General features: G+C 68.0%; 1 protein-coding gene across 7 annotated transcripts in view; it reads right to left on the reverse strand.

The window, feature by feature from the left end:
* Positions 1–21,072, reverse strand: part of BRD1 (bromodomain containing 1) — a 35,452-nt gene that overhangs the window by 8,224 nt on the left and 6,156 nt on the right. For 3 of the 7 annotated variants that reach the window (XM_028533022.2, XM_036019757.1, XM_036019758.1), the window contains exons 3-8: positions 13,963–14,119; positions 9,420–9,551; positions 8,984–9,112; positions 7,978–8,290; positions 6,775–7,035; positions 1,472–1,969 (exon numbers count right to left, since the gene is read on the reverse strand). In XM_028533022.2, coding sequence (XP_028388823.1) covers positions 1,472–1,969; positions 6,775–7,035; positions 7,978–8,290; positions 8,984–9,112; positions 9,420–9,551; positions 13,963–14,119 — 1,490 coding nt within the window. The remainder of the gene's footprint in view (positions 1–1,471; positions 1,970–6,774; positions 7,036–7,977; positions 8,291–8,983; positions 9,113–9,419; positions 9,552–13,962; positions 14,120–21,072) is intronic. The other 4 variants (XM_028533024.2, XM_036019759.1, XM_036019761.1 and 1 more) reach the window with 3 other exon arrangements.

The following is a 21,072-nucleotide window of genomic DNA, read 5'->3' on the forward strand; positions in this document are numbered from 1 at the left end:
CGCACGCAGACGCTCCTCCGAGTCCACCGACGCCGTGGGCTGGCATTCCACTCGGATGCGGACGGGCAGGAGGAGGGCACGTGGCCTTTTCCACCAGGGACGCCAGGCGCTCCCCCGTCAGCCACGCCGGCCGGGCTGGGACCCCGCCGACGGTCCAAGGCTCGAGTGGAGCCCGGAGGGTCAGGGGAAGGCCGCTGAGGGAACACCAGCTCCTCAGCGGGGCCCCCGGCCCACAACCCGCGGGGCCTCCCCCCACACGCCAACTGCGGGCCGACTCGGAACCCGTGGAGCAGGCGGCACGCGGCTGCCTAGGACAGGCCGCGGCGAGGGGAAGGCCCGAGCCCGCGGTGAGCCGCACGCACACCCGCCCGCCGCGTCCCGCGGAGCACAGGAGGGGCTCTGGGCCTCTCGGACTCGACGGTTCCCGCGCGTCGAGAACGCCGCCTCGACCTCAGCCGTCAGGTCACGAGGGGGCGCGGCAGACGGCGTCTGCGGACCAGCCGCGTGCGGGCGAGTCCCGCCCGGTGAGGTGACCGCCCCGCGGCCCCTCGGCGAGTCACTCCAGCGACGACAGGGACCAGCTGTACGCCGGGCGCCCGCCGGCACCGCCGTCCCCTCCGCGTGGAGCCCTCCCCCCACCCCTGCCGGCGCGACGGGACAGACACGCTCCCGCCACGCAGCCTCGCTTCCTCACGGCTGTGCCGAGGGCGGCCACACGGAAAGACACCCGGGTCGGGGCGTGGCAGGCGGACCAGCGGGGAACACGGAGCGGGCTCTGGCCCGAGAGCCCACGGGACAAGCACGCTCCGACCCCCAGCAGGGCGGCGGGCCCCGAGACCCAGACGGCCCCACCTAACGCGCCCCTTCCCGCTCGGCCCCTGGGGCCCCGCGGAGACGCCGTCGGCCACTCAGACCAGCTCAGGCTACGAGAGCTCACTAGTGAGCGGGAAACACTTCCACGCGCCGTCCCGGCAGCGAACAGTAACCCACGCACTAACAAAGCCACCCAGGACGGCGGCAGAGCGCCAGCAAGTCCGAGCGGCTCCCAGGCCCGGGGCCCCCGCCCTCCTCAGGAAGACAGTGCCCCGCTCGCCGCGGGCCAGACCCATCGCACGCCCCTCCGCGGGCTCCGAGAGCCAGACCCCGCCTGCCCCCCACCCCGCGAGTGTCTGCGCGCGCCCGCTCGCCACGTGAGCGACTCCAGGCCCCCCCCCGCCCCCCGGGCTGTGCATGGACTCGGGGGAAGGACGAGCGGGACCGCCCACCCCACGTCCACCGAGGCAGCGGCCACCCCGAGACCGCGCCCCTCAGACCCGCGAGGGAGGGCTCTCCAAAGACGACGAGCCGTCTTCGCGCCTGGAAACCAAGCGAACCGGGTGTGCACGCCGCACCGAGACCGTCGCGGGGCAGCCCCCCCGACGACCGCACCCTCGGACCCCGGGGAGAGGAGGCGCGGCGAGGCGGCATTTACCTGTGTCCAGGCGCTTTCCCGGGGACCCCTCCTCCACCTCGGCGTCGCCGCAGGTGCTCCGCGACCTTTTTCTTGGCTGCAGAAGAGTCTCCAACCTCGGAAGGACTACAGACAAAAAGGTTTTGGTCCCTAGCTGAGGAGAAGTTGGCTGGGTTTCAGTGTTCTTGGCAGACTTTGGGGGGCTTACACTTTTCGATTTGCAGAAGAGAACAGAAGTGCGTCTGTTTACACCGCTTGCTGGCTCCGCCACCGCGGAGGCCGCCGCCGCCGGCGCATCGCCACTACAGGCGAGGGAGGGCTCTGCCGGGTGTCCGAGCACCAGTGCGCTCTGAGGGCAGGCGCTACGTGACTCGTCACCAAATGTGACTCTTTTGAAAAGTTTACTCTGCTCTGGGTTGAGTTCTACTGGTCTGAGGGTTGGTGGCTCTGAATTAGTCTCCGAGTTTGAAGGAAGAGGTAATGCATCTGATGGTTCAAGTTTAGGGGGAGATTTATCTCCTGAAAAAATTATAAATAAAGTGATTTTTGAAAACTGGTAACGATAAAGTCTACTATAAAACTTACTACAAATGTGAACTCCACCAAAACACGAACTCAGTCAAGGAAACACAGCATCACACACCAAGTCTGTGGGCGCCGAGGGCCGGCGGGTCCCGGGCGCCGGCCGCGGGGGCACCCCCACTCGCCGACGTGAGGCTCGCCACTCGAGGGCGTGACGCCCGCTGCGGCCCACAGCCCACTTACCTGGGGGGGGGGGGGGCGCACACACCTAAGTGTCTAACCAGGCGCCCCCCCGCTGCCTGGCCGCGGCCAGAGCTCAGCGCACGGCGGCAGCAGCACCGACCCCTGGCTCCTGACCCAGGTTCCCCAAGCCGGCGCCCACAGCAGGCAGTGCCGTGCGAGCGGCTGCGACCGGTTTTAGGGGAAGCAGGAGAGACCGCCCACTCGGTTCTCAGAACACAGTTTTCTACGCCACGTTCTGAAACGCTACAACTTAGGCTCTTTTTTCAAGTCTGACTTTAAAAATAAATGCAGCCTTTAGAAGAAAACTATTTTAATCTCTTTTTAAAGGGCTGTTAGAATTTCTGACATGAAAACGAGCTGTCTGAAGGAGCCGTGGGGCGGAGCTCTGGCCGGCGCCCAGGAGGCTGCCCTGCTGGCCGCGGGCCTGGGGGGCAGGCCCCGTGGGGCGGGGCCGGGCCGCGCACTGGGCTTCTCTGGGAGCAGGACCCACAGCCCACGGCCACCGCTCACACGACCCCGAGTGACGTCTGCTGTCCGGGTGGTGTTTGTTGCACTGAACCTGGGAACACCCCAAACCACCCAAAAGGTGTCTCGATCCCACCTGAGCCCCGAGTTCACTGTGAACATGAAAACCTGCACCACCTGTCGGTCCACGGGACCTCGGAGCCCGGGAGGACCCGGACTGCGGGGAGCCGCCGACGCTCCCCCACAGCCAGGGCCAGGCTCCCCACCCTCAGGGGCCACTCCACACCCGTCGGGGCCCCGCCTCAGCGGTGACCAGGCAGCGAGGGGCCAAGCGTTGTCACAGGAGACGCCACTCCTCATACACAGGGGCTGCCGGGGCACCCTCGCCCACCGGACCCGGACACCAGGGGGCGCCGACAAGGCGCACCGAACCCCGAGCCACAGCGACACAGCGACACGTTCTCCGGTGAGGAAACCCTTCCCACCGCCGCCGCTCCGAGTCACCAGCAGACGCGCGGCACTGACGGGCACGAGGCGCCCAGGGGCACCGTGCACGCGGACGGGAGGGCGTGCGGGGTCCTGCTTGCACAGGCCCTCCAGCCCACGCGCCCCGGGCCCTGACGGGCCCCACGGGGCGGCAGCTCCGCTGCGGCCTCTCCTCCCTCCCCCAGCCCGCCCCACGGGGCCCCACGGACACCTCTCCTGACCTCCCCACCAGAAGGGCCCACGGCGGCACCTGCAGGGTCCGCCCTGGTCCCGGCCAGGTGGCCTGCAGAGCCCCTCCCGCCGAGTGGCCGCTCCCCACCCCCACTGGGCTCTCCCACCACACAGCCAGGTCCCCCCACTGGCCACCTCCAGCCCACCCCCTACTCAAAGGCAGCCTCAGCCCCAGGGTGCCGCAGGCACCCGTGTGCCTGGCCATGCACAGGAGGCCCGGACCACCCCAGTCCCCACCCTCACCCACTCTCACGCTCAGCCCCCTCCCGCCCTCCTCCCAGGGGACCCCCTCGCAGGCGCAGGCTGCCCACCGCCTGTGCTCAGCCCCCGTCCCTGCTCTGCGGTCGCTGGCGCCCACCCAGGGGCAGCCCACACACAGACTCCCAAGGCACTGAGGGGCGGGCCAGTGAGGGGCCACCGCCAACCGGAGGCCGAGCTGGGGGTCGAACCCTCACCGGGCGTGCACACACGAGTCAGAGGGCCTGCTGTGCACAAAACCCGACACGTGACTGAGGTGTGCGAGAGGCCACGGCTCGACGGGCTTCCTCTAACTCTCTGCGGTGGGAAGTCACAGGCGTGAACACCAGCACCCAAACCCCGCTCGGCGGGACACGCACCGTCCGCAGGACGGCCGCAGGGCCGCACCCTGGGGCGCCTGGTCCAAAGCAACTGCTCTCGGGCCCCGGCTGCCGTCCCGGGTGCTGACGCCTGCGCAGCCACAGCTGGACGACTCCTCACACACCTGCTCGCCCACACCGCACCCCACCCCCCACCCCACGCTCACACACGCACCCTCCAACGCAGGAGTCCTCCAGCCCTGCAGCCGGGCCCCGCCCACGCCCGCGGGCCTCAGAAAGCAGGGCCCCGCACGGTGCACGCCACGGGCTGCACCGAACAAGCCGGCCCCCGGGAGCCTCCGGTCAGTCCTGGGGGGCTCAGCCTGAACAGCGGAGCGGGCTCCCAACACCACAACTGGGAGGAAGAGCCCCCTCAGGGATGCGGGGATGACACCCCGGCCCCACAGCCCACAGCTCGCCGTTCTCCCAAAGCCTCGGCCCTCACTGTTCGGCCCCCAGCAGCCGAAGGCACCCAACTCCGGGAGGAGGCGGAGAAATCAGGCCTCTACCGGCTGCTGGCGGCACACGGGGCTGCCCTCAGACCCGGGTGCGGTGGCCCGCCGCCTCCCGCTCCGACTAAGACCGCACCCCCGACCCGGCCGAGGCAGCAGCCGAGCACCGGCCCCGGACGCAAGCTGTACTGTGGGGACTGGCCTCCTGCCGGCTGGCCAGCCCCTCCTACCCAGGGACTCGACCAGAGGAATGCCCCTGGGGACCTCACGCCCGGGGGACCTCCCTTCCTTCGGACGAGGGGGATTCCACAGGCCTGACCTTGTCCCGCCCTCCCACGGAGCCCCCGGGAACGTGGGGCCACAGCCACGGCGGGGCTGGCACCGAGGAGCCTCCGTTCCCCGCCCCTCCCCAGGACAAGGGATGGGACGAGCTCGGCTGTGCCCGGGGAGAAGCAGAGCCCCGGCCGAGCGGCAGCCTGGGCTGCAGCAGGCTTGGCAACACAGGGCCGCCCTGGACTGCGAGGACCCACAAGGCACAACAGGGGGTCCAACCGACGGCCAGAGCCCCCCAAGAGCAAGTGCACACGAGAACCAAGCCCCCCGGGGAAGGGAGAGGGCTGGACACGGAGGCTGCTCCCGTGTCCTGGGGCCGACTGGGAGTTACGGAGCTGCTTCTGCCCTGGAACCAACCACCACTCCTAGCGCCCGACGGGGGAGCGCTAGAGCCCGCACCTCACGCTACGGGAGCCTAAGCCGGCAGGTCACAGGACCGGAAACCGGCACAAGAGGAGGGCAGGCTGCCGGACCCTCTGAGCCGCATGCACAGGGGGTCGCTGCTGAAGGGAGGCGCCCCAGGGCCCTCGTCCTCCTGCTCCGGGCATAGGAGAGGCACCCCACAGGACCCAAGTGCGGGCGGGGGGCGGGCCAAGACGCCGCAGACCACCCACCCTCGGCGGCACAGCGTTTGTTTCCTAGGACGTGAGCGGCAGAGGCCTGCACGTGTGCTGCCGCTTAAAGGCGTGAAGACTCTGAGCCCAAACGCCACCGGCTGTGGCAGGAGTCCTTCCCCTTCTCCCTGGGCTGCCCAAAAGGTCCACGTGGTTTCCCCGCAGGACGGCTCTGGTGCTGCTTGACCGTCTAGATTCCATCTGAAACAGTTCCGTTAGATTGTATCGCAACAGCTGTCATATCAGCAGTGCATTTAGGAAAATAAGTCATCAAATTTGGTGAATTTTTGTGTAGCCGCTGTAGTAACATTGAAATTGGAAGAAAACACCAAACACATCCGGCATATTATGCTTTGCTATTTCAAGAAACACAGAAACGCAACAAACACAAAAAAGGTGTGTGCGCTGTGTGGAGAAGGCGCCGTGGCTGACAGAACGTGCCGGAAGGGGTTTGCGCAGTCTCTCGCTGGAGACTTCCCACTGGGCGGAGCTCCGGCCGGGCAGACCAGCTGCGGCGGACAGCGATCCGGTGGAGCCGTTCTTGAGAAAAAATAGTGTTCCACCACACGGGGACCGGCCAACGTACTCCAGATACCCAAACCAATACGGTCATCAGTGAAAAGTAAAAACACGTCTTGTCTTTACCAAAACAAACCACGTGGGCCTTCTGGCCAACCCAGTGCTCTGTGGAGCTGAACGCGCGGCTGACACTCAGGTTAGAAAGAGGGCGCAGGAGAGAAGGGAAGGGCTTTCGGGCAAGCCCCACCCGCTCCATCCACTGAAGCTCCCAGCTGAGCCCGCCTCCCAGGCTCGGGCGCTCCGCCCGCTCTGGGGGCCCCAGGGGCGGGAGGGGTCCGCCCCGTCGTGTGCTTCCCGCCTACAGAACACGCCGCTGCCCCCGCTCCGCTCCCAGACACGCACACGCTCCCGATGGTCTGCACGGGAAGTGCCGGCGTGCGGCCGAGGCGTGGCTGTCTCCGGGGCCCCGACACAGGCCGTGCCGGCCCGCTGCCCACGCTGCCGCCCCCCCCCCACCGGCAGACACCGCAGGAGCGTGGAAGGGAGGGCAGCACACAGCAGCCCTCATGCGCCCTGAGGGGCCCTCCCTCAGCACACGGACGCAGCAGGCGCACATGGCCACCACCCGGCACGCGGCTGCCCCACCTGCCAACCCCTCCGGGTGGCCTGTCAGGTCACTCCGTGCTATTCCCACGGCCCCTCGGGACCCGGCTGAGAAAGGAGGTCTCCCTCTGAGCCCTCGCCTCGGCACCGCTGGAGACCCAGCACCGCGTGGCGGCACGGCCGTGGGGACCCGGGCCGCGGGGAGACCGAGACGGCAATGGCGACGGCGCTGTGCTTACCTTCCTCCCCCGCCTCCTGCCCCCGCGGAGCACCGTCCTCGGCCGAGCCTCCAGTACCTGACCCCGCGGGCGGGGGCTGGCCCTGCTGCTGGCTCAGCTTGTGCCGGACGAGCGCGATCTCCTTCTTCAGCAGCTTGGCCCGCTTGCTCCTCGACCCGCTGGACTTCATGGAGCAGGTGAGGTCCAGCTTGTCCAGCAGCTCCCGCAGCTGCTCCTCCAGGGCCATGTGGGCCCTGCTGGCCGGGTTCAGCAGCCTGTCCACTGAAGGCAGACGACACACGCCGGTCAGCTCTGGGACGCCGCGCTGCCTCGCGAGGCCAGAAGACCGTCCCGCTCCCACCGCCCCTAAAGACGTGCTTTCCACCCGAGGGTGTGAAGACCCACAGCCAACCAGGGGCAGGAGGCGGGGCGGGCGCAGGCGAGAGGCGGGGACGGCGCCCCAGTGCGCACACGAGCACTCCTGCAGACAGGGGGCCCCACGCAGGGCCGCCACGCCGGCTCACGCCCGGGCCCGGGCCGGGGCCGCAGGGCACCACAGCTGGCCCCTGAGCCCGAGCCTACAGACCCAGGTCGTTACAGGGCTCGATAACTACGTGGGCTGCAGAACTCACAAGTGACTCTCAATTTCAGGCTAATTTACCACAAAAATCCCTAAGTTTCAATCTCAGCAAAACACCGACATTGTTAGCACAGACTACGCTCCGATCGCCAGGAAGTCTGGCGGCGGCGGGAGCGTGGCGCTGGGAAGGCGGCCGGGGCCGGGGCAGGGCGTGCGGACTGGGAGTGCGGGCCGACCGGGGCACGCGTGCTCGTTTCTGCCCCCGAGACACGGAGCCCTCGGCCGCCGCCGAGGCCCGCCCCGGGCGCGGGCCCCCGGCGACACTGCTTCCCGGGCCGCACCCAGCAGGCCTGAGCTGCCCCGCAGGGGGCACGGGGCGCCCGAAGCACGGCTGGTCTGCACAGCGGTGCTGTGCGTGCGAAGTGCACGGCGGGGCCGAGAGAAAACACACCCGACGGGAAGCACCGCCAGTGACGCCCACGCCGAGCGCACGGCACCGGGGCTGCTGGATGAGCGCTGGCTGCCGACGCGCACTTGGCCTCCTCCCTCCCTCCCTCCCTCCCCTCCCTCCCTCACGAGGCTGCGGGGGAGCCTGACCCACGCAGGGGTCGCGTCCCAGGCCTCCTGGCCAGCCGGGCGCTTACCGTCCTCCCAGGAGAAGGGCCGCCGAGGTGCCGCGACGGGCCGCTCCGGCAGGTGCATCCCTGAGGCCTCCTCGAATCCAATGCTGTCCGCCTGGCGCCGGGCCTGCCGCAGCACGACGCCGCCCTGGTCGCGCAGCCGCACCGCGGCCCGGTAGAACACCGTGTCCTTGGCGTTGTACCTCATGCAGTTGTCCACGATGAGGTCGAAGTCCTCCTCGAACTCCAGGAGGCTCTGGTACCCTTGGGCCTCCACGCGCTTCCTCATCGTGGCGAAGTCCATGGGCTGTTTGATGTGGTCCAAGTAGTCGGGCACCTGGCGCCGGGGGAGAGCGAGCGGAGCACTCAGACACAGGGGGCGGCTCCCGGCCACTCCGGAGGACGGGTGCACGCACCACACACGACAGCCTCCCTCGCACACGTGCAGCGTGGGCACACACGTGCACGCACAGCAAAGGCGACTCTCGCACACCAGCCAGTGGCAGCGCTGAGGCAGACCAGACTTAACCCTGCGTCCCCGAGGGCCCGGCAGACACCAACCCCCCTCCTTGGAGCCAGAGTGACCGCTGCCAGACCCCACCCCACCCCCCGGCCTGCAGAGCGGGTCTCTCTGAGCAGGGACCTCCACCTGCCTCGCTTCTCAGATTCTACCACGAAAGGCACCGCTTTCACAATTTAAACAGGCGAGCCCTCGCCAGTGTGGCTCAGTGGACTGAGCGCCAGCCTGCGAACCGAAAGGTCGCCGGTTCGATTCCCAGTCAGGGCACACGCCTGCGTTGCAGGCCAGGTCCCCAGGTCCTGGGGGCGAGCGAGAGGCAACCAATCGATGTTCCTCCCACACGTCACTGTTTCTCTTTCTCTTTTTCTCCCTCCCTCCCCCTCCCTCTAAAAGTGAGTAAAACCTCTGAAAACACAAAGTGAAACCACAAAGAGCAGGTGAAGTGAAAACACGAGCTCCGCGTGTGGAGAGCGAGGGCGCCCCGGCCGGCGGAGCAGGATGCACACCCACCTCCTTCAGGCTCACCGGCTGGGCGAATATGCGCGCCGGGTCCTTGTCCTGCAGCTGGTCCAGCACGGAGCGCAGCAGCACCGTGAGCGGCGTCAGCCGCAGCTCCAGCGCCATCTGCTCCACCTTCACCTGAGGGACAGTGGCGCTCAGCACAGACACTCTCGAGGTGACTGTCCCCCCAAACCTTGACCTCCTGCCGCCTGGGCGCCGCCACACGGCCCCAAGCCCAGGCGGAGGCGCCTCACACACGGAGCCCCCCAGACACCCACCGGGTGCCGGCCCGGCTCCCACCTTCCCTGGCCCCAGGCCCTCCCACACGCCCCACCGAACTCCTGACCCGGCACCACCCCCGCGTCCTCCAGGGGTCAGAGCCCCCTCCCGCACGGCTGTCCGCACCCCGGGCACCAGGACGGCCCGGAAGAGGCCGGGGCCTCACCTGCTCCCGCTTCAGCTTCTCGCGCTTGCGCAGCAGCTCGATCAGCAGGCGTGCGCGCTCCAGGTCGTGCCGCAGCCGCTGCCAGTACTTCAGCTTCTCCTTGGCGGCCTGGACCTCCTCGTCGCTCCCCCTCTGCGGAACGCACAGACAGGCCGGCGAGTCGGCCTCGACGCCCTCGTGGCGAGCGCCCAGGCAGCGGCGGGGGGGGGGGGGGGGGGGGGGGGCCCCCACGTCCCCAGGCCCCGGGCCGCACACAGGGTGGGCAGCAGAGCAGAGGAGGGACGGGGCGGGGCCCGGAGGCGGGAGGCCGGGGCTCTGAAGACCCAAGAGCGGAAGGGCCTGTGGGGACCTCAGGAGGCAGCCGGGGCCCCCACCTCGTGCACCCCGAGGACACGGCAGCAGCCCGGGAAGAACCGAACCACAGGAACCACCCAGGCCAGGCGGTCCCGGCCACAGGCCAAGCCCACACGAGTGGGTCTGCGCTCGGCCACGCCGCCTGCCCGTCTGCATCTGCATCTCGACACCAAACACGACACCAAACACGTGCTGCTGGTGTCAAGTCCCAGAAACCGGCGGCGGCGGCGACCAGATGGGGTGACAGGGCCACAAGAGGCCTGCCCGACGCGCCTCCAACCCCAGTGACAGAGAGTCCCCCACAGAACCACCCCAGACGTCCCCGACAGCCTGACGGGCCACCCGGCACAGGGAACGACCCCAGAGGCGCTCCGGGTCCCCATGGAGGCAGCACCCCAACCTCCAGGGCGGCCTCGCCCTCCCTCTCCGGCTCCCCACAGCCCCGCCTCCCGGAGCGTGCCCAGGGTCCCCGCACGCCCCGGTGGTGGCCGTCCAGCTCTCCCAGCAGCTGCCCATCCTCAGCCCCACTCCCGGGCCCCCCTGCCGCCCGCCACTGACGCCGCCCCACAGAGGCCAAGTGCCCGGAGCCGGGCCCACCCCTCGGGTCCAGCCTGCTGGAGGCCAGCCCTCCGCCCGACCCCAGCTCCCAGCCAGGTCAGACCCAGCACGGGCAGCGAAGGACACCGCTGGGACGACCCCTCGGCTCCCCCCAAAACCACGCTCCACTAAGACGCTCCCATCTGTCCCTGCCGTGGCTGTGACCACAGCCGCCCAGGACACCCCGATCCCACCCCAGGCGCATGTGGGTGTCTCCCCAGACCACGGGAGGGTCCCACTCAGGCCCCTTTCCTCCCTCTCCTGGACCACACGGCCTGCGGCTCAGCCGGTCGCCCAGCACCGGCCTCCAGAACACGCCCCCGCAGGCACACACCCCGCCGGACACCCCGCCCTGCCCCCGGGAGGCCTCGCAGACCTAAGGCCCTGCCCTCGAGGTCCGGCCACCGTGCCCCCAGTGTGAACACCTGCAGGGGAGGAGAGGGCTCTGCCTGGAGGGCAGGTCCTGCTCTCCAAAGGGAGCTACAGCAAGGCACACCCAGAGGCCCACGCGGGAGGCCTGGGTGCTCCAGCCCCGGGACCAGGGTGCAGGGGGCCAAAACGGGGCCTCGGCACCCACCGACCAAACAACCAAGCTAGCAACGTTCTTTCAAACTCTCGGGCATCACCTTGGCCGGGCACCTCAGCTGGTTAGAGCAGTGTCCCGATACACCAAGGTCACAGGTTCGATCCCTGCTCGGGACACAAGTAAGAATCAACCAACGAACGCGTGGATAAGTGAACAAGTCAAGACTCCTCTTTAAAACAAACATCAGCAGGTTAGAAGAAAAAGCCCTCGGGCGTCAAAGGGAGTGCACGGTGACGCCCGCCGTGCGGCCCCGGCCAGGACGCACTCGCAGAGGTGGACTCGGACACCACGCTGCCCGCAAGCCCCTGGGGGCCGCACAGCAGCCGCTGCGGGCGGAGCCCACACAGCCCGGTGCCGACAGCCCCGGGGGGGGCGGGGGGGGGCACGGCACACTGGCGGCCCCACTCGCCCGAGAGGCCCCGGTCCCCTGACCCTGCTCCTCAGCGGTCCGCGTGCCCCAGGTAAAGGCGCCCCCGGAGGACGGCGGCAGGGGGGGAGAGACAGTCGTGCCCCCCCGGGAAGCTGTGAGAAGAGAACTTGAGAAGACCGTGTCTGAAATCCCGCCAACTCCCACACCACCCACAGGAGGGACGCCCGCTGCCGGGGAGAGGACACGGCCCCTGCACCGGCGGGAAGGGCCACCTGAGTCCTCAGCTCGTCCACCCGAGTCCCAGGCCACTGCGCGATGAGAGGCCCCGCGTGGCCACGGGGTCCCAGCCCCTGGAGTGGGTTCTCGGGGGACCGGCTCCCACTGCAGAGCCTGATGCCGGAGCCCCAGGAGGGGGTGGCCAGGCAAGGCCTCGGGGGCCTCCGAGCCGGCCGCAGGAGCAGCGGCCCTCCCTCCTGCGGCACCGCGGCCTGCGGTGCAGGGCCCCAGCCGCCCGCACCCCGAGGTGCTCCGCCTGCCCTCAGGCCGCCTTGTCCTGTCCGTCTGCCCCCCGGAAAGTCGGGCACAGGAGAGCAAGGCTGCACCTGACTGCTTCCTGGGCCTGGCTCAGGGTGGGCACCCAGAAACACGGACAAATGAGTTAAACTCTACCATCAGCGTCTTTCAAGTTTCAAAAAACACTAAAGTCACACCACGCTGACCCCCCTCAACAGCCAACCCTTACAGGATGAAGGGGTCAGGCACGGCCCTCCCCCGCTGCCCCACCCTCCCCACGGAGGGCCGACCCACCCGGGCAGCGGCCGCTCTGCGGTCGTGTGGGGTTGCCCAGGAGCTGGCCCTTCCACGAGAGTCCAGGGCAGCCAAGGCCCCGGGCTGACCCCAGCGCTCGCCATTTCCCGCCACTGCCCAAGACCTTGTGTGCGCGAGAACCCCACGGGACACGACCGGGGGCACCACACACCCGCACCCGGCCCTGCACCCCGTGGGGGGTGGGGGGGGGGTGAGACGGCCTCGTCGTCACCCACTCCACGGGGCAGCGGGCCCCACGAAGCACGCCCTCGGGCCTGGAGGTGGAGAAGGGTCAGGGTGCACCCTGTCTCACAGAGGCCAGAAACCCTAACAGTTTCTAAAAGAATGTAAAAGAAGACATTAAAATCCAAGTTTTGAAAAAACTTAGAAGACCTGTTTTGTCACCACAGAGCTAGGAAAAGTTAAGACGAGGGACGCCCTGAGACCGACGTCGGCGTCCAGGCCGGGAAGCACAGGTGGCCCAGGACACGCTCGCCCGGGACGTGCTGGGACTCGGGAGGGGCGGCGCCAGAGGGGAAGGCGCCGCTCCGCCCCGAAGCCAGAAACACCCGTCCAGGCCTCTCTCCCGGGGCAGGCCCTGTGCGGGGCGGTGGCCCTGTGCGGGGCGGTGGCCCTGCGGGGGGACAGAGGCTCCTGCTCAGCGGCCCCAGCCTGAAGGCCAGAGCGCCCCCCGGGAGGGGCACCCGCCCCCAGAACACAGCAGAGGAGCGACGCGAGTGGCCCCCAACTGCATGGACAGCCCCCATCGGGGAACCCCCACACCGGCCACCCGCAGGCCCCCGAGCCCCGCCCCTGCCCGCCCGGAGAGCACCACGTCCCGCTGTGTGAGGCAGCGCCCCCCGGCCCCGCTCGGCTGCCCGGCAGATCGGCAGCCGCAGCAGCAGAGCCACTCGGGCACCAGAGGTGCGCGGCCACACGGGCGCCCCGAGGCAGGGCCCCTGAGCACGGTCTTGCCGCGCGCCCAGGAGGGCAGAGAAGCGGCGGAGAGGGAACTCGGGCCAGACTCTGTTCTCGGCCGCGCCCCCCCGCCCCCCCGCAGGGGAGGTGGGCGCAGGCAGTGCGGGCCCCCACCCGGGGGTGGCAAGCAGACGCCCGTCCCCCCGCGCCCACAGGGCCCACCGCTGACTCTCCCCTCACCCCCGTCCCCAGAGCCGCTCTGCAGCCTCCGGCGTCGCTGCGAGCCCACACTGGGCACCGAAGTACGAGGGCTCGCCCGGCCTGTTCCTGCCTGTTCCCCACAGAGCATGGCCCGAGTCCGCGCGGCACCGTCACGCGGGGGCCCTGCTCGTCTTCTGCCCCGCCCCAATCCCGGCACGCGTGCCCCAGGGCAGGCGCTGACTCTGTTCTTTGGAAAAGCAAAACCCCTGCCCTGGCACTCACCCCACCCCCCCGCCCCGGCCCTCCCGCAGAGGAACGCCCTTAAAACACACCGCCGCCCCTCACACAACACGCCCACACCTCCACGCCGGACCCAGCTCAGACCACGCCACGGCACCCGGCTTCACCCTCCAGCCTCCCCTCCCAGGACCCCGCCCCCCGCCCCACACGGCAGGCCCGTCACAGCCCCTCCCCGGACACCCCCAAATGTGCAGAGTGGGGGAGGAAGCTGCAGCCACAGGCAGGGACACCAGGGGACACAGGCAGGTGAGAGTCACCTGCACCACCCAGCAGCCCACGACGTGTGCGGGTCCACGCTCGCTGCCAGAACCAGACCGGCCGGCAGCAGGAGCCGCGCCCTAGGGAAGACCCCTGCTCGGAGCGCGGGCAGACGGGAGGGACACCGGGAGGGCGCGGGCGCGGGCGCGTACCTGCTGCGTGCTCCTCTGGGACTGCAGGCTGGACTGGAGCCGCCTCAGCAGCGGCACGCCGTTCCGGGACAGCCTCTTGAGCAGCCAGTAGCTGTGCGCTCTCTCCACGAACTGCTTCTTCCGCTGGATGGACACCTGATTCGCGATCCTGTTTAGTCTGGAACATGGGGAGACTCAGCGTTTAGCTTCAGCGCGGCGCACCACCGCGCTTCCGCCACGGAGACCGGGAACGGCAGTGCACTCCGGGTGGACCACACGTGTTTCCCCTCACCCGCGGCACTAAGCGCCACCCCTGCCGTCCCTGGTTCGGCCGCAGCAACACCCACCCCCCCACTGCCCACAGGTGTCACCCACTCTGCTCCGCTCATGCACGCCTCCCGGTTCAACCACCCGAGAAGCGGCCACGCTGGCACCGAAGCTCTGAGCTCCCTCAGCCCCTGCATGGGACGCGGTCCCCACGCACGCGGGCTGCGCGCAGCGTCAGGAGAGGGAGGCCCTGCCGCGGTCCCACTCGGTCACCTCGCAGGGGACAAGCGGGGCGCGCTAGAGAGAGGAGCAGCAGCCGAGGCAGGGCTGGACACGAAGGGGCGCTGGGCATCTCCCAGTCCCCCGAGAGACCTCGTCCTCTCAGGGGCTGTGGGACACAGAGGCTTGCAGGCAGCGGGGGCAGGGGTGAGATCACCGTGCAATGGCCTCTCCACCACCAGAAGCCCCTCTTCCCCGGTCACCGCCACCCTGCCGCTCAAACAAAGCGGCTCGTCAGCTGCCGTGACGAGGACACTGGAAGGTAACGTGACCGCAGCCCAGACGGAGACAGGGCAGAAACACAGACTCCAACAAGAAGGCGTTCTTCAGTGTGCACCACGGAACGCCAGAGCAGGGGACACCGGCGAACTCAAAGACCGGGCTCTTGAGAGACTCTGAGGCCAAAGCCTCACAGAACCACCCGAGAACCAAACTGTGCGAGTACCGCCACCCTGACCGACCCGGCCCACGACGGCCTTTCAGAGACTGTCTGAGCCGGGGTGCCCTCCGGGCCAGGCTCCGAAGGGCGCATCCCACCCGGCTGCCCCCCCGGACCGGCAGGCCGTGCAGGGACCTGGGACCACCTCCTGGGGCAGAACACGGCTCAAGTCCTGTGGAGGGGCCCGACCCCAGGGGGCCGGGCAGACGTGGCCCTGTCGAACCAAGAGCCTCCGCAGGCCGATGCAGACCCCAGGCCAAGCGTATGCAGAGCCTGACCTGGACCGGGGGGAGGGCAGGGGGACGGGGCGAGGAGGGCCGTTCGGAAGCTCTTAGGAGAAAACCTTGAGGCCCTCAGGAAATGAGGGGTTATCTTACAAAGACACGACAACACAGACCCTGAAGTAAAACACATACGTGGCGATAAAAGGCCACCCGCTGCAGAGCACCAGGACCGAGGCCGGGCCCCCCCTCACCCTCCAGACCGGCCTGCGCCAGGCCGCACGAGGGCCGCCCGAGAGAGTCCACAGCACGTCACACCCACCTCGGGCAACGCCCGCAGCAGGTGGGTCCTTTCCGAGAGCGAGCTAGTGTCGAGGAGGTGCGGTGGTTACCGCGCTGAGTCTGTACAGGGGCTTGAACAGCGCAAACCACGACCACTCACGGACACGTTCAGGAGGCCCCAGGGGGCAGCGAGGGGGCCACGTTCACAGCCGGATGAAGTCCGCCTCCCTGAAGGAGCGCAGGCCCCGGGGGCCCGGGCCCGGGGCAAGGCCTGGGTGGGACGGACGGGTCAGGGCCGCGAGCAGCAGAGGCCAGCGGACGGCGGGGACGTAAGTCACACCCCACTCTCAGCTGCAGGACTAGGGCTGCTCTGACAGAACTCGGGGCGGAGGGGCCGGAAGGCCTCGGGGCACACCTAGGACGGACACACGGACACGGACACACACACACGCACGCACACACGCACACACACACACACGCACACACGCACACACGCGCACACACGCGCACACACACGCACACACACGCGCACACGCACACACACGGACACGCACACACGCACACACGCACACACACTGCTTCGGAAGAGACACTGAGACGGACGAACCTGAGCCCCTCGAGACGCGGCGGGGTCGCGGCTGCTGAGTGAGGCGGGGTGCCCGGTCTCCGCGCCGACGCGTCCCGGATGAAAGTGGGACCGGGAGCTCCCGGGACGCTCCCGAGGCGGGGACAGGCGGGGGACACCAGGCAGACGGGGCGGTGACCGCTGACGCCGGGTGGCGGGGCAGGCGGGCTCCCCCCACATCGCCCAGACTCCCGAGCCGGAGCAGACTTCTGCAGACCCTGACAGTGCGCCGCGGAGCCCAGGGAAGAGAGCTGCCGTGAACACAGCCTCACTCGCCCCAGGCGGCGCGAAGGGACACGGGCACGCCGCTCCAGGGCCCCTGACACCAGCTGCACCGAGGGTCCCAGCGCCGCCTGCCCGCCGCGAGACCCGCCGCAGCCCCGGGGACGTGCACAGAGCGTCGGCCCCGCGCCCCAAGTCCTCGCACACCCACGCCAGCCGGCATGTGCGCCACGTGGGGGGAGGGGAGGGGAGGGGAGGGGAGGGCGGCCGAGACGCACCTGCCGCCCACTCCCAGTGAGGGGCTGGGGGGGGACAGCTTCTGGAAACGCAGTGTCTCAGAGGTGACTGGAAGTGTCCACTCAACACTGACTCGTTTTAACACATCTCGACACTTCGTAAGTGAATGTTAACGTAACTTCCTTTGTTTTTAAGCTTTTTACCTGAAGATCGTGAAAAATAGGGAAAATGTCATTAAAAAATTTACTTCCTCCCAAAGCACAGAAGAACACTCCCCAGCCACCCTGGAGTCCCACGCACAGCGGGGAGCGGGGAGCGGGGGTCAGGACGCGCCCGCCCTTTCTAGCGCCCGAACCAGGTCTTTGTAACGGCCCCGACCGCTCAGAGGTCAGGGGGAGGTCAGCGTGGCGCCAAGGAGACCCAGCCCTGGGGCAGGGGTGTCCCACCTGCGGCCCGCGGGCTGCACGCAGACCAAGATGGCCGTGAATGCGGCCCAACACAAAACCGAAAATCCACTTAAAACACGACCAGGTTTCTGCTGTGACGACGTGTCACGATGTAGTGAACGTGTGGCCCAGAGACGACACCCCCCGGACCCCAGAGCCCGGGGTCTGCCTCTGGGGGTGGGCCCACTCCCACCACCCTGGCTCCTGGGAGAGCTCCCTGCACGGCTCAGGCCAGGATGGCCCGCGCCCTCCTCGGGGCTCCAGGCGCACGGACGGCAGTCACAGGGCCCCAGGATCACTGGGGTGCCCACGTCCGCACCCCCGGCCAGGCCTCACCATCACCCAGTGGCACCGAGGGGGCTCCCGACCAAGAGCTGAGATTCCTGAGGTCGGAACAGCCAGCTCCGCCCGGGTTCACGAGAAACCCCACCAGACGCTCCCTCCCCGGCGCAGCCCTGACCTTGCCCTGACCTTGCCCGGCCCGCCCAGGAGTGCACCTCCACGGTCCTGCCGAGGGGGGCCTCTCCGAGGACCAGCACCCCCAGCTCACCACATCAGGGGGAGGGACCCTGCAGAGGGGGCTGAGGTGCACAGCGGCCTCCGGCCCTCACAGGACGGTGACCCAGGCAAGGACAGGCGTGACATCTGGTGCTGGGGGGGGAGGGGGGGCACATGGCCTCCAAGGGTCTCCCAGACCTTGGATCAGATGACAGGAGAGGCCAAAGCAGGAACCACCTGAGGCGCTGGCAACGCCTCCACCACTGAGGAGCAGGGCACCACTGCGTCCCAGACGGGAGCGTGTGGCATTCCCGTGGCGTTCCCGTGGCACCCGAGCACACGCCACCAGCAGCCAAGCCCGACGGCACAGGACCCAGGGCAGGCCACCTCCACGCGGACCAGGGCGTCCACTGAGCAGCTGCACAGACGCCCCCAGGACAGAGGAAGTCGGACAGGCAGGTCCGGGCTGCAGGCACAGGGCACCCTGGCCCCTCCGGACGTGCCGCAAACGGACGCCACAGAAACCCTGGCCACGCCCGCCTGGAGGCCGGCTCCTCTCGGGACACTGGCCCACCCAGTGGACTCACGGCGTCACCCTCAGAGGGCGCCCGCCCGTGCGCCTGCTGTGTGTCCCAGCGGGCCGAGGCCGCAGAGGCAAGCCCCGACGGGGCACGCTCAAGAACCGCCGGTGGACGCACAGGTAAGCGGAACAACCAAGGGATCTCTCCCTCCCTCCCTCCCTTCAAGTCAATAAACAAACTTAAATGTTCTCAGACGTAAAGCAAAGCCCGGGGCAGCAGCGAGTCACGGGAGGTGAGCAGCAGGCCGCTTCAGGCGGTGCGCGGGGTGACGTGCTCGGGGCAGCGCACTCAGGGGCGTCTTCTCGCCTGCGCGGAGGCTCCCGCGCGGCCGCTCTCCTGCGAGACCGACCGGGGGACCGCGGTCTGGTGCGGACGGGGACACCGGCGCTGCTGAGCGCCTGTCTCTGAGCCCTCGTCACAGCACTCCAGGACTTCCGTGACACAGGATGCGGCGGGGCGCCCGCCGGCAGCAGCCTCGAGGACACGCCGCCGGGGACCGGATCCTCCGCCCTCGCCTCGGATGCCAGCAACAACCTCCCTCGTGACATCCGCACTGACTTACGGGTGTCCGTCCCTGCAAGTGGTCCAAGTGGCCGAGGGGACCGGGTCGGAGTCCGGAGCACGCCGCGCACGAGCCTCCCGGCTCACACCGCCACGTCCCCTCGCAGATCAAGAGCCACCCCCAGGTGCCCCCAGAGAGGGGACTCGGGGGAACGGGCCGGTCGTGCCGAAGGAGCCAGTGGCTCCACTCAACGAGCCCCCCCCCCCCCGCCACCGTGAGGCAGCATCGAACGGACGGACGTGGGGCCAGAGAAACACCCGGTCCAAGTGGCAGCTGCGTGAGGAAGAGGCTGCGCTTCCAGCAGGGAAAGCTGCAGCGGCACCCACTGAAACGTGAGGTTTTTTCCAGAACGGCAGAAAAAGTGGGGGAAAAGAAATTCTCTCCTCCTTAGATCTGACTTTTCGCATCTTCCTCGACTTTAAATAAGTTGTTTCTACGTTGGAAAGTAACTTTTATCTCATTTATATACGTACTCTTTAAGATTGTATGTATTTCCTTGGAGGGGACGGGAAGGAGACACAGGGAGGGGAACGCGAGTGTGTGAGATGTACCACCAGTTGGGGGCCTCTCACACCCCCCCCCACCGAGGACCTGGCCCGCAACCTGGGCACGTGCCCCGACCGGGAATCGAACGGGTGAGCTTCCGGTCCGCCGGCCGGCACTCACACCAGTCGGGGCACGGTTTCCACTCCAACGGAAGTGGGCGCAGGCAGGCGCAGGCAGACAGGACAACTCGAGGCCCCGGGACGACTGCGCGGGGCGAGCGCCGAAGGCCTGGGCGCTCGGACCACACTGGAGGCCGGGGCCCTCACGGGCAGAGGCACCAGCAGAGCCGACTAAGTGCCCCCCAGCCCCGAGCCGCCCCACCCGGCAGGCGCGTTAGGGGCACTGCTCCTTCCCGGCCAGAGCCGCCGCCGACCCAGGGTCTTGCACGGGCAGCAAAGCCTCCCACCACCCACATCCTCATCCCAGAGTCTCTTGCTTCGAGAAGGAAAAAGTAACCTCCGCTACTTAAAAGTGCTAAGACATTTAAAAAACTAAATATCTCCTCCTTCCCCTCTCACACAGAATAGACTAGAGCCCTGGCTGGTATGATTCAGGGGACTGACCGTCAGCCTGCAAACTGAAAGGTCGCCGGTTCAATTCCCCATCGGGGCACACGCCTGGGTTGCAGGCCAGGTCCCCAGTTGGGGGCCTGTGAGAGGCAACCAGTCTATGTTTCTCTCTCACACACAGATGTTTCTCTGCCTCTATTTCTCTCTCACCCGTGAAATAAATTAAAATCCAAAACACTGAAACTTTAAAAAAAAAAAACTTAGGAGCCCAGGTGGTCTCCGTTATCCTCACTTGAGAGATATTTAACCCACTCAGGTCACTAGAGCACTTGACGGTCCCTGGCGGTCCTCCCCCGCCCCTCCTTCTCACAGCCCGCTCTCCTCTCTGCAGGGAGGGGACCCTCCTCTTCTGGGGTCTCCACAATGACAGCTGAGGGGGTCCCGGGTCCCTCTCCAGGACCACCTCTGGAGCTGGCTCAGAACGCCGCCGTAGCTGCCCCCCCAGACAGCCCTACACCCAAGGCTGCAGACAGCACCCAGCTTCCCCCTGCCCGCAGCACGCCAGCTCGCCCCACCCACACTCCCCTGGGGCCTCCGGCACACACCCCAGGCTGACGCTTCAGGCCCCCCGCACCTGCCCTGGCAACCCCAGGGGCGGCCCAGCACCAGCTACTGCGGGGCAAAGGGTGGCCGGGAGAGCCTCTACGGTGGTAAGTTGGCCCAAAACGTGAGGTTCCCCAGAGGACCCTGGCAACCCAGAGAGCAAAGCGAGCAGCCACACACACTTGTCCGAGAACCCCCTTTATCTGCACCCCAAACTGTAGTTAGCAGCTCACTCCTGAGTTAGGGAAAGGACAGACAGAACACGAGCGAGACCACACCTTCAGGACACAGCGGACCTGCACCACCTGCTCTGAGGTACTCAGGTCCGAGGCCCGAGCTCTGCTCCCACTCAGACCCGGGCACCTTGGGCCCTCGGCTGCGAGCACGCCCCACCGCGAGGGCCCCGGGGCCCAGGGCCCTCCTGGCGCCGGCGCCCACACAGGCCGGACGCGGGGCAGGCGGCCCTGCAGACTGTGGTCTCCCAGCTCGTCGGACCGTGTGTTTGTTTTGTTTACTGCGATTTCAGTAAAGCTGGGATTTTCAGGGGCCTTAAACTGAAGCTCTTCACACAAACCGTGTCCTTCTGACTCAGAGGAGGAAATCCAAGTGAGGCTGTCCGTTAAGTCGGGCTGCCCGGCTTGCAGCAGGCTCCCCGGTCTGGACGGCGGTTCCCTCCTGATGAGGGGCTTGGAGCGCTTTTTCCTGCTTGGACCGAACTGACTGACTCTACCGTGAGTGTGCACCACTCCACAAAAGAAAAAAGGTTTCATTTCCGGGCCGGGGTGGGGGAGCCAGGCTCCTAACTGTTAACACA

The sequence above is a fragment of the Phyllostomus discolor genome, chromosome 2, assembly GCF_004126475.2.
Source record: "Phyllostomus discolor isolate MPI-MPIP mPhyDis1 chromosome 2, mPhyDis1.pri.v3, whole genome shotgun sequence".
NCBI lineage: Eukaryota > Metazoa > Chordata > Mammalia > Chiroptera > Phyllostomidae > Phyllostomus > Phyllostomus discolor.